This window comes from Anopheles cruzii, chromosome 3 (assembly GCF_943734635.1).
Source record: "Anopheles cruzii chromosome 3, idAnoCruzAS_RS32_06, whole genome shotgun sequence".
Classification (NCBI taxonomy): domain Eukaryota; kingdom Metazoa; phylum Arthropoda; class Insecta; order Diptera; family Culicidae; genus Anopheles; species Anopheles cruzii.
In genome coordinates this window covers 44,988,345-45,000,755 of record NC_069145.1, presented here as the reverse complement: position 1 = coordinate 45,000,755, position 12,411 = coordinate 44,988,345, and the positions used below count along the sequence as shown (strand labels likewise).

The window sequence follows — 12,411 nt, the reverse complement described above, 5'->3', positions numbered from 1 at the left end:
CGGCGAAAGGATCGTCATCGGAAGTGGGTGCTGAGAACGACTGTCGGACAGCGGTGGCTAGTTCCGCTGTACAGCCCGAAGCCCCGGGAGAGTGTTTACAGTACCGGCAAAGGTAATTTTGAAGCACACGAGAGTAAACGGCGTTGCGAGGAACGATTGCATCCCGATGACCTGCAGCATTATAGTACACATCGGGCAATCAATCGAAAGCGGTCGCCCTGTTAGTGGCAAGCGACTGCCACGCTCCAGGTATCAGTTTCAAGCTTTAAGTAAGTAAGTATTGACCCACAAGCGAGCAAAATTGGATTCTTCATTTCACTGCGGAATACATATTCCTCCAGACACACATCGGCCCTTCCTGGTGTCTTTTGGCGAGTCGTCCCAGAGAAGGCGAACAGTTATCATCGGACAGGATCTGATTACTCGGCAACACGCGACGGTGTGAAGAAATATAAAAAGATTAAGAAGTCGGTGCCGATCCGGCTCGAGGGCCTGAGGCGAGCAGCTCAGCGGTACTCAACACCGCAGGCTGCGAAGTGATTTGATTCAATTCGAATCGAAACCAGCCCGACCAGCCTCGTGAGATCTGATGCGCCTGTGGTAATATATTGCCATCGGGCACGAGGCTGGCCACGAGAGCCACGCCGGCTTCTTAGCTGCTAATCGAATTGCAATCCAATGGCGTCAAAGACGGCAGCCCTGCATCCTAGATTTATGTGGCCCCGGCCCGGTGAGTCGCCGGGCCAGTCGTGGGGCGCATTGCAGGACCGGCAGGGCTTCGGGCGAATCTAATGAAATCGTTGGGAAAGAAATTAATCTAAATTGATTTACCGCTTCTGGCCGCTCCTCGATTTCGTCTTCGCGCAAGAATCTCGTGACGGAGGTGTAGAGCGTCGAACGGTCCAGTGGCCAGTTGTTCTTCCGGCAGGCGATCTGGAAACGGAAACGATGGAGACGGTTCGATAATCCACGGTGTTGAAGTGTTTTTAAGTGCTTGCTATCGCTATGCCTGGGGGGGCGCGGCCCCGGGGGGGGGGGTATGTAAATAAGGCAGACACGACTATTAAATCGTGCAGAGCTGACAAAGTGAAAGTAATGTCCTGGAGCGAAAGAACCTATTGCAAAGCACGCTCGCTCGAAGCAGAGTTTAAACGTCACTTGAATTAATAAAAACACTACAAATGTATAATGCGTCTCCTGAAGCAATCTCTATCATTTCGCAGTTTTACCTGCAGTTGGGGGCATTATAAATCCATTCGGTTCAACAGGGCACAGCCCGCCCCAAACCGGTACTTTCTCGGGAAGCGAGATCCTGACGGAGTACTTGGTTGATAAGATACGCTGGCCAGGAAGCTTATCCTCCACAAAGCTGAAGACGATTAACACGAACCCCAGTGTTGGCGCTAGTAAACAAATTAATTGGCTACTGTAAACATGGAGCCAACCTGGATGCATCGGAGAAGAGTCCGGATCAAAGACGGAGTGCGGTTTCGATGGTCGAGAAACCGGTGCGTGGTTGCGGTAAGGCCAGGAGGGGTGTGTAAGCCAGCTCCTGCGCCAATCAGCAGGATAAGCTCAGGCGTTTTTCAACGCGGCCCCACCCCGAAACTCGCTCACCCATGAATCGAACCGCACGCTGCTATCCGAACCGAATGGTTTGTTTATTGGTTATCCTTGCACGGTACGGCGGTGGAGAGAGAGTGAGAGCTGCCAGTGCACCTTCGGTAGTAGCGGCCCCGGTTGTAGTACATCGTCACTCCGGGCGCCCGTGCAGTGTGAGGAGCTAGGCCCAGGGGCGGGCTGTGGCCTAACGGTGTGTTATTTATTTGGTGTTTGTTTAATTTACCTGAACTAATGCGGTTAAATAACTTTCCGGAACGTGGAGCCCGGACAGCCACATCACCAGCGGTTCACCGGAGACAGACCAATATTTATACTGCTGCGATCTTCGCTGCTCGTAATTAGGGTTCGAGAGTTCATCGGCATCGGCCACGGCAGTGCGGGAGTCGTGAGAAACCGGAAACGGAGAGATAGGTTAAAGAGTGAGTGTGAAGTGACGAAGGGGGCTACTGGGGGGCCAATTAGCAAACAGCCTGTTAAGCTTTAATGCTTCCTCGAGGGCGTGTGATGGTTGGGTGCGTATCGAAAAACAGATATTACTGGGCCAAGCCAATCTTACGCCAAGTTTTGTGACGTCATCGAACCACGTGGCGACCGCGGGACTCGGAGCCGGGCCGGATTACCGGTGCTACTTACCAGCAAGTGTTCGATCCAGTCACCGAGCTGTTTGCAGGTGGCGGGCGCCAGCTTTCGCCAGTCGTCGGGCAGCTGGCCGTTAAATAATGCATGAGCCGCGTCGTCCAGCACCGCGTCCATGCCGATCTCGCCGGCCAGCGCCTTCCGCAGCTGGTGGAGCGTGTGGTCGATCCGCTGTATCAGCCGGTTGAAGCGGTCCAGCTCCTGCAGCAGCACCACGCAGATCGGCGTGACGTTGACCTGGTACGCCTTCTTCACCCGCCAGATGTCGAACGGTTTCGGGAGCTTTTTCAGAATGTCAACGGCCGCTCTATCGATAAACTCGTCCCGGCCGGTGCCACCCACGTCCGCACCTGATGACGAAGCGATTATGTGATGGTGCGGTTCGTTCCAGAGTGGAACACACACACACACACACCCAAGGAAGAGGGTTATAGTTTTATGCTAATATTAGCCTTGCTGAGGCGTAAAATTTCAAACATGTGCCAACCGCCAACCGGTGGTGGTGACTCGCCGGAAATGTAGTCGGTCGCCGGTGTGATTGATGGCCGCAAAAGTTACGTGATGGCGTGACGGACCTAACCCGGCGAATTTGCCTGCCCAAAAGGTACCCGTGTGCGTGCGTGCGTGCGTGTGTGTATGTCTGTGTTCATCAATCAACAAAGTATGCTCATTTGCCTACAGTCCCGTGTACGTTGCTGCAATCATCGAATGGTGTGCGAGCGTCTACGGTGTGTGCGTGTGCGTTTGCTAAAGCAAGGATACGGCAATTATGTTGAACCAGGATGAGTAAATTATCCTGATGCGCAGCTCGGACGCATCAACATGCGGTGCAACGGAGATAACCGTTGCGGTGAGCTCGGCACAGCATTGCAAGTTACGATTGGTGCGAAAGTTTCTAGTGCGAAAACATCGAGAAGCGCTACCAGGATCTTGTTATACGTACCATCAGTTTGAGGTGCCTGTTGGAGTTTATCTCCTATGCTCACTATATCCGAGTGGCGCAAATGGTAGCAACAATATCGAAATGAAGGTGAACAATAATTGTTTGAATGTGGTTCCAGATAAAAACTCTATGGGCATTCTTCGACCTCATTACGTGTGGCAACATGAACAGCTGTTACCGCGCGCAATGTTGTTCTCCTAATGATTGATTAACGATAGAAGGGCAACACATCCGCCATGCTACTCACCGGTTTGTGGCTGTAAATCAATCAAGTGTGCCCACGTCTGACGCACCGTGGCGGAGTAGTAACCGATCTCGGCATTCGAATGTAGACCAAACACTTCCGGCGTGTTGTTGAGCGGCAGCTTGTCGATGGCGGCTAAAAACGCGAAACAAGAGCCCGTTGTTAGTACACTAATCGGTTAATCGGTGGCTAGGGTGTCCTTACCGATAAACTCATCCCTGCCGGTGGCTTGCACCGGTTTGTAGACGAACGAGTCACCGGCGTAAAAGTTGAACGGTTGAAATGTGTCGAACAGAAAGTCGCCCATGTACTCGTCCATGTACGTCTTCACCACGCGCCGATCGAAGTCGTCGATGACTCTGCCACCATACATGACCTGAAGCAACACACGGATAGGCAAAAACTCAAAACTCAAAAACCGTCAAAATTCGCGTTTCGCGTTCCGAAACGCTAATTAAACGCAGGGAACCACCTTCACATACCTCACCAATTAGGTACTTTAAACTATTCCACGGTACTCGAGTCTCCCGGGGGCCGCCGCCCCCGGCCGCCTTCGAGAGGTACGTATCGAGAATCTGAATGCAAACACTGAAGTCGGACTCATTGAAGTCGTAGCAAATGTTCCAGCCCAGCTTCCCGTACTTGCGCCGCTCCTGGCGAGCGAGGCGACCCGAGAAATAGAGTAGACGAAGTGGAAACGCGGCGTGAGTGCGGGTGCGGGCTGCGGGGAAGAAAATATTTTGCCAGCAAATATTGATAACGAAGTCGCGAAGCGACGTATGATATGCGCCAGTAGTATGCATCGTGCACCTCCTGAGGGTGTGGCTTCAGAACTTTTGAAGCCCCACGAGCGAGCGAGCAGATAAAATCACACGAACGATAGCGGGCCCCGGGTATACATCATAACTTCAATCATTTTGCACAGAAGATGTTTTGCTCACACACAGACACAGACCACCCCGTGGGCGAAGTTGGTGAAGCACCTACTTGAAGAAATCTGAATTCTGAAAAGAAAGGTGATGGATGCCTAAATCCTTTCGTCTGCCCAGACCCAGCACCCAGCCAGGGGTCTGGCCGGCCTGGGGATGTGGGGTGTGGTGACTGCATTCACTAGACACCCTGGGCGCATCACGTTATCTGATTTAGGAAATTTGCGTTGATGTAGGGCGAAGTAGGACCAAGTCAAGTCAAAAAAAAAAGAACCGGAGAAAAATCACGATCCTTATTATTCATGAGGGATTGCCACAAGGAATATGAATTTACATCTGCCGCCTTCTTTGTGGGTGCACCGGCGAGTGCACCACACACTCGCCGGGCGGAGAGTACCGATGTCTGTAATCAGGATGGGACTGACTGTGAATGACTTTAAGCGGCAGGTGAACGGATAAATGAAACCAGGATGAAAGTCGGCGGCCGGCGCGCCAGACATGCCACGGCTGTCTTACCTGTAGCACGGCGTGGAAGAACGCCAGAACGTATGCTAATGGCTTGAATGCGGGGTGCGTGCAGGAATCCAGGGTCTGCTGGCGAAGCTTGAAAAATGTGCCCCGCAAGTTCAGTTTCAGCCCGTTCGGCGGCTCGGTAACGACTTTCAACGACTTCTGAAGAATCCCGATCGGGAACGTTGGCGTAGCGTCGGTCGTTATCCAGAGCCGAAAGTCGGGATGCGGCTTTCCGCTGGAATCGATCGCCTTCTCCAGCGTCTTGATGAAGCCGATCAGCAGGTGTCCGTTCTGGAGCATCAACCACAGGCCCTGCTCGAGGGCGGCGTGGAGAAGGGCGAGTGCCGCCGGTTCTTGGCCCTGGCCGAGCGAAATGTGACGGAACTTGCCGGCCCCAAAACCGCACCGGTCGGCCAGCTTCATCAGGTCGCTGGTGGGATCCGAACCGGGGCTCAGAATGAACACGACCGGCGTGGTCGGGGCCGACTGCTCGTAGATGGCGTCGAAGCTCAGGATCGGTGGGGTGATGAATTCCTCGCCCATCGTTTGGGCCACGTATCCGTTTAACATCCGGTAGACGCGGTCCACGCGCAGGCAGCGCATCAGTAACAGGTGCTGGGGAATGCAATTATCATCAAACACTTTATCAGAACAAAGTTCCGCCGGTTCCGCCGGCGTTTGGTCAAATCGTACATCGTACGGTGACATCCGTTGCTCGAAGTTTCCCGGATACTCGCCGGCGTCGCTGTCCTCGAGGTCGTACCACTGTGAGGGATGTAAAAAAGAGGAGGTAAATCAAATGAAAACGATTGGTCCTCGGGTGCGTACGTACACTGCTCCACTCGTAGATGTTCTGCTCGATGTGACGCGGAAGGGTGCCAAACTTTTCCGGAAACAGTTCACTCAGCATCACCACATCCTGCCAGCCTTTGTCGCTGATCCAGCCCACCGGGCAGCCGCGATCGCTTTTCGCCAGCGACACGTTGCCCTTGATGAAGAAATCAATCTCCGCCTGCGACAGGTTGCCCCGGTTCTGTTCCAGCTTGATGGTGATCTGGAAGGAGTACAGCAGCTTGTGCCTCTCGAAGATGCCGATGCACCCGTACTCGTACACGTTGCGCGTGAGCGTCCCGATGATGTTGTCCAGCCGCTTCGACAGGACACTGTCCGGGACGGCTTTGCGCAGCGAGTACGCGAATACCTCCAGGTAGGCGGCCAACGAATACTGGTACATGGCGTTCACGGTCGCCATGTCAGACAGCACGAAGTACAGGAGGGCACCTCGCTGGGCGGCCAGCCGGTACCCGTTGCGGAGCAGGTCGATCGCTTTCGACGTCTGCTCGGCGAGGGCAATTTTCTGCGCCACCTCGGCGGCCTTCTCCTTCGTGCTCTCGAGCGTCGTGACCAGCTCGACGTTGTCCAGCATGTTGCCGGTGGAAGTGGCAAGCTCGCGGAGCAGTGAATCCTCCAAATTTTGCAACAACGCCTTGTTGGCAGTCGTCTCAGCTATCAGCGTTTCGCGTTGCTCCTCTAGATCTGGACGTTCCGACCGGACGACCACGCTCAGCAGCTGGTCCTCTAGGCCGCTCTCCGTCACGGTATAGTTGATAACCTGCGCTTTGGCGTAGACGGCGGGGTCAAAGTTTGGGTTGGCCAGTTTCGTCGTGAGATACAACCGGAAGCTAGGGTCCAGGTCGAGTTCTTTGTCACCCACGCGCACGACCTGTCGTCCGGCGACGACTTTGACGTTTTTCTCCAGCACGTTGTCGATCACGGGATCGATGTAGTCGTCGACGTCTTGGAACAGGACAGGCGTACCGTACTTGATGGCTATCTCCAGCTGCTTAAGAAAGTCTTTGTCGTTGAACGACAGCGATTTCAGGTTGTTGGGCGACTCGCGCTTCTTGATCCAGGACAGTGCCTGCTGCTGCGGGTCGATGCAGAGTGGAAAGCGCGATGCTCTCGTTGTCAGTATTCCGTTCTGTATCGACAGCTCGTCCGGCGGTAGCCCTTCGGAGGCCCAGGTGCTCAGCTCGAGGTCGCTCGAAAGATTCCCTCGGACGCTGTACGGCTCCGTGAACGGTATCTGTTGTTCCAGCACATCCGCCAGCCAGTCGTCGAGCAGAATTGCCCTCCGGAACTCCCAGGAAAACGGGCCCATGTACGCCAGGAACGAGGCCGACAGTAGGCAGTTTCCGACGACTTTCGTCCGTTCAATGTGGAGACCCTCCAGCTCGATCGCCCAGCGGTCCCGCTCGGAACTGAGCCCGGAAATCAGCTTGTCCGCCGCCAGTAGGCGCCGTTCCGCCTGCTCCATCATTTCCTGCAGCAGCTGCTTCTCTTTGATCGCGTTCGCGTACTTGCCGTTCAGTTCGCCCAACTCGTTCTCCAGCCGGCCGATCTCGTTCGTTAGCTTCACCAGAAGCCGCAGCTGCCCGTTGAGCTCCGACTCGAGGAAGGCGACTCGATCCTTCTTCGGTTTGATCTCCTTGAACACATCGCAGTACCCGAGGACGGCGCGGACAAACTTTAGCAACCCGTAGCCGGCCTTCGATATGCTTTGCATTTCTTCCAGTTTTTGTGATCGCTGTCACGAAAGGCGAGACGAAACAGATTACCGTGACCGACCGACCGCTGGCGGGGCGCTGTCCGACCTACCTTCATATTGGCCCGCACCGTAGCGACCTGTTTCTGCGAAATCGCATCACAGTCCAGCTCCTGTAGGCTGCGCAGGAAGCTGCCCTCCGACATCATCCCTTTCGCCGTCTTCCACGAGATGTCCTTGTAGCCTTTGATGATGGCAATACACTCGCACACGACCTGCACCGGCTCCGGGGGCGTGGCGAAGCTGCGAATCTCGGTGATGTCCGATTTGTCCAAATCGGACAACGCCAGCCGGGCCACCTCCAGCGCCGGCAGGGCGGCGGCCAGCGCTTCCTCGGCCTCGGCCTTTTCCACGGTAATGATTTTCTTTTGCTGCTCCACCTCGACCGACTTTTCCGACGCTTCCAGCTTCTTGATGTTGGCCCGCTCCGTGGCTGCGCGAAAAAATCGAAACGCCCCACGCAAGCGAGAGAGCAAAGAAAGCAGAATGGTTCATCAAACATCGTCCACAACGCGAAGGATCGGGCCGCCCCCCGGGAAGCGCCGCTGCCTCGCACTCACATGTCTCAATTCCGACCAGCATCGATTCGCAGCGCTCTCCCGCTTCGATGACATTTTTTCGCTGCTCCTCGACGATGATACTCAATTCATCGATCTGATGTGAGGCTTCATTAATTTTCTTGATTCCATCCGATAGTCGAGCGCACTGTTGCATGATGAAATTATCTTTCTCCTCTGGCGAAGCGTGACAAATTGAAAATGAAAGATGAACATTTATTTTGGTCGACTGTTTCGGGCTATTCCTTTCCACCATTCTTGGTTGTTGTTGTTGTTGCTCCAAACAAGCTGTGTGTTGTAACACATGGGCTGAAACTTCCCGAGCCTCACAGAAATATGGTGCTAGTTCTATTGTATTCATCGCTTTTTCAGCTAGTACTAACTTTCAGAAGAAATTGTTCGAAATGTTGTGCTCATAGTGACGCTACTTTGGTTATTTTCAGAACAGTGGTCCAAAAACAATTTCGTGTTTAAATTTTACACTGCTTCTTGTTGGGAAAAAGTGAAAAGTGTTATAAGGACTCTGCTCCAACTCAGAAACAACAATAATATGTTGGTTTGCTGACTTCAAACGCAGACACACCGATGATGCAGAACGCAGTGGTCGCCCAAATGAGGTAGTAATACCAGAAAACATTAAAAAATTCCAAAAAATCGTTTGTCGAAGTCGAAATTACAAAAATACGACCGCAAATGTACTTGTAGTTTCATCAAAACAACGCGCCGTATCACAGGTCAATCAAACCAATGGCAAACCTACATAATTTATTCTTTGAATTGCTTCCAATCAATCTGCTTGCTTTGCCCAACTTCCCAATTTGGCTCTTCGCAGACCTCAAAAACATGCTCTTCGATAAGAAATTTTGCTCTAATAAAGAGGTTATTACTGAAACTGAGGCCTATTTAGAGCCAAAGGATAAATCATTTCATAAAAGTGGTATTGAAATGTTAAAGCGGAACTGAAACGCATAATGTGGCTCGTGATGGAGATTACGTCGCTGAATAAAGCCAATTTTAAACACATGAAAACGCATTTTCTTTCTCAGGCTCGACACTTTTCGACCCATCTGTTATCCATGTTGTCCTCCCTTTGCTCTTGTCTCTTCGCGCGCATTGCCCGCACGCTATCTCGCTCGGTCACTTCAGCGACGACCCCACCGAAGCTCCGGACGGTCTCGGTTGAAGTGGGCTGTTTTCCACCCCAGCGCCCCAGTGACATCCGGAGCGGATAGCTCGGGCCCACCGGGCGGGGATAAAAATGAGCGGAAGGTGCACGAAACTCCGGACCAATGAACCGTGTGCTACGGTCGGGCCAATATATCCGGCGGGCGAGAAAATTTGGATGTGAGATTATAGCACATATTAGACTTTCCGCCTGATGTGGCTAAGCTCTTCGGCCGCCGCCTGCCGTCCCTGCGGAAGCAGACGCAAGAGGCAGCCGGCTACCACCGGCACCGACCGGCACTTCAAAGCGTAAACAAGGGGAATGATCGATTATTCCGGGTAATGCCGTGCTAATTAATTATGGACCGACCGGAACGCTAGTCTGCCTCCAGCCGGCCTTCCTGACAGCAGCGTTTGGCCCCCGGCACAGCGGATGTATCGTTCGTATTTTTTTGCCGTTGGCCTACGCTCCGATCCGAGAAGTAATAAGACGTAGGGCATGGCCGGGCCGTGAGACATTTGATAGACAGCGCCCTGTGGAGGCGCCCGGAACTCTCGCTGCCGACAGCAGTCCGCGCCGTCGGAACAAATTGATCTGGGTGTTTACCCAGAGGCCGGGCGTATCTCCGTTTGCTACATTTGCTTCGATATAAAATTTGATTAGTGATCAAACTCGACACCAGTAATAAATCTACCAGCTGGCAGAGGGAAGATGGAACCCCCCGAAATCATATGCGCATTTCATCCCGGCCGGCAGCAGCTCATTAAGGCGGTGCCAACAGTGTCTACCTGATCGATCGAAATGCGATGTGTCAATCCACGCCCCGGGCATGTCGGTGCCTGAAGTGTGCCTGAGAATTACCGTACCTATTAGCTTCAAGTACGTGGAGATGTAGTCCAGGTAGTGTTTGGGCGTGACAAAGTTCCTGCGGCGTAACTTCAATCGATACTGCAGCGTGTAGTCCTTCAGCGACTGATGAACGTGGACAACGTGGTTGATGATGGGCTCACGGTAGGTGTCGGGAATCTGGCAAATGGATGGCCAACGGCCGAGGACGCAAAGAGATTCGCCTAGTCATCGATACGCGAAGCCGCGAGTGACGCTTGCCTTACCTTTGGGTGGTCGGCCAGGAAGACCTTCGCCACGGCAAACAGGGCTTGTTCCGGCCACGGGAATACCCAGTCGATGGTGGTGCTCCCGACCAGCCCCGGGAAGTTGCGGCAACGGTTGCGTAGTGCGTCACCCTCGGGCGACATGCAGAGCACCACGTGCAAGTTGCGAGTGGCACGGTCGAGAAAGAATGACCAAACGCCGTCCCTGCCAAACGGGGAAAAAAGAAACGGAACACACACACACAGAGGATAGAGGATAAATGGATTTAAAATGGCGTGCCGGAAGAGCGACAGGAAATCAGTGTAAACACCGCGCCGCGCCAACGTTGGCGCACCACCCGAAGCCAATAAACCACGTGCCAGCTGTGAAAAGTTCGCAGCATAGCGTAATAAATACCGTCAACCTACTTGCCCGCCGCGTAGCCCGCTTCCACCGCGCCCGCCCGGCACTGACCAATTATCTGATCCTTTTCGTCGTCGGTAAACAGTGCTGGCACCATTCCAGTGGTTAAAATATTATTTATGAACTCCAGAAATCCTTCTTCCGCAATCTATTTTTGGGGTGGCCGCGCACAGGAAGAGAAGCAAAAAAAAAAAAAGCGGACCGCTCAGTGGAAACGCCCAGCTGGAAGCCGTTCTGGGGCCTGCCTTAAGGAGAACGGAGCTTACTTGGGCCGCTTTAAAGATGAAACAGGTTCTGATGTTTCTGGCACCGACTTGCAGGAACAGTGTTTTCAGATCCTCGCGGAACGACGCCTCGCCGTAGCCTCGGCTGAGGACGATTTCGAAGATGTCACACCCGGCCGCGAATGCCGCCAGCCGCGTAATGCTCTGCTTGCCGGACCCGCCGATTCCGACCAGCATGACGTGACCGCTGGGAGGGATTAAGGAATACCACCGCACGTCAGTTCCCGCGTTAGAAGTTGGCTGCGGTTTGGCGCAGCATCCTTACCGATGCATTCGCAGTGTCCGGTGCACCCGTGTCAAATGCTCGAGACAGTCCTCGAACAGGACGAGATTCATTTTCGCCCTCTGCTCACCGTACTCCATCAGGATTTCTTGGAACAGGAAGTAGATCGCCTCGTAATCGAGCAGGTCCTCGTAGTAGCGCTCCTCGGCCGGGTTCACCGCGTTCCGGTAGTCCCCGAACAGGAGCGGATTTCGGAGCGCGTACTGCGCGACCGACAGCTCCTGGGCGGCACTCTTGCCGCGCGCTTCCGCCGTTCCGCGGCTCGCGCGTGGCTCGAGCTGCACCGTATGGCGGAAGCTCCTCGGCACCGGGAACTGCTCGACGATGCGTTCGCTCAGCTGCTGCTCCAGCCAGCGCTGGTCGTGCTCGTTTATCAGCCGATCGCAGATGACGCGCGAAAACTCGTTCCTCCAGACGCGCACCAGGTGTCGCGCCTCCCGGAAGTAGTTCGGGTGTATCTGCAGCATCCCGGCGACGATTCGCGACAGGTCTTTCATGTTGAAAATGTAATGGAACTTGGACGGTGTCGGTGGCATCTTGGTGACGAGCGTCTTGAATAGCGCCAGCGTCATCTCGATCACCTTGGGGCCGACGCTTCGCGGCTCAACCGGGAACGCTTCCAGGTGCCCCTGGAGGATGGCCGTGTAGACCTGGTGCAGCGTGGCATCGCTCGGGAACGTCACGTTCAGCACCGAAAACATCGACACGAACCGGGGGTCCACCTCGTTGCGGCCGCCCCCGGCGCGTCCCATGGCGGCTATGAAGGCTGCAAATTAAACCGGAGGACTTGTAGCTCTTTTTTGTGGGTTTTTGGGGTGATGCATCTAGTGTTTGGACTTTAAAGTGCGGATTACTTGGCCGTTAATAAGGTAAACTTTCTTTTGGAAATTGTCAACATTTAGTAAACACCTTGATACTCTACGATCTACGAAATGGAACGCTATACGTTTCCAGAAAATTGGGAAATATTTAAGACTAATTTCCAAAATGGGGAGTTTCCAACTCAAACTGGTTGCTACGGCACTCGGTAGCTCCACTCGGTAGCTTTGTTAATGAGCAGAATTGTCGTATTGGGCGGCTCGGAAAACCCACATCAAAACACTAGAAGGACCAC

General features: G+C 53.8%; 1 protein-coding gene across 1 annotated transcript in view; it reads right to left on the bottom strand.

Moving 5' to 3' along the window:
- The window catches only part of LOC128273800 (dynein axonemal heavy chain 10), a 40,284-nt gene that overhangs the window by 1,052 nt on the left and 26,821 nt on the right, over positions 1–12,411 (bottom strand). The window contains exons 52-67 of the mRNA XM_053011841.1: positions 11,280–12,063; positions 10,997–11,201; positions 10,736–10,878; positions 10,328–10,532; positions 10,082–10,241; positions 8,054–8,227; positions 7,547–7,926; positions 5,721–7,475; positions 5,582–5,653; positions 4,892–5,503; positions 3,929–4,099; positions 3,651–3,822; positions 3,450–3,581; positions 2,257–2,609; positions 1,847–1,951; positions 832–933 (exon numbers count right to left, since the gene is read on the bottom strand). Of these exons, the coding sequence (XP_052867801.1) occupies positions 832–933; positions 1,847–1,951; positions 2,257–2,609; positions 3,450–3,581; positions 3,651–3,822; positions 3,929–4,099; positions 4,892–5,503; positions 5,582–5,653; positions 5,721–7,475; positions 7,547–7,926; positions 8,054–8,227; positions 10,082–10,241; positions 10,328–10,532; positions 10,736–10,878; positions 10,997–11,201; positions 11,280–12,063 (5,525 nt within the window). The remainder of the gene's footprint in view (positions 1–831; positions 934–1,846; positions 1,952–2,256; positions 2,610–3,449; positions 3,582–3,650; positions 3,823–3,928; positions 4,100–4,891; positions 5,504–5,581; positions 5,654–5,720; positions 7,476–7,546; positions 7,927–8,053; positions 8,228–10,081; positions 10,242–10,327; positions 10,533–10,735; positions 10,879–10,996; positions 11,202–11,279; positions 12,064–12,411) is intronic.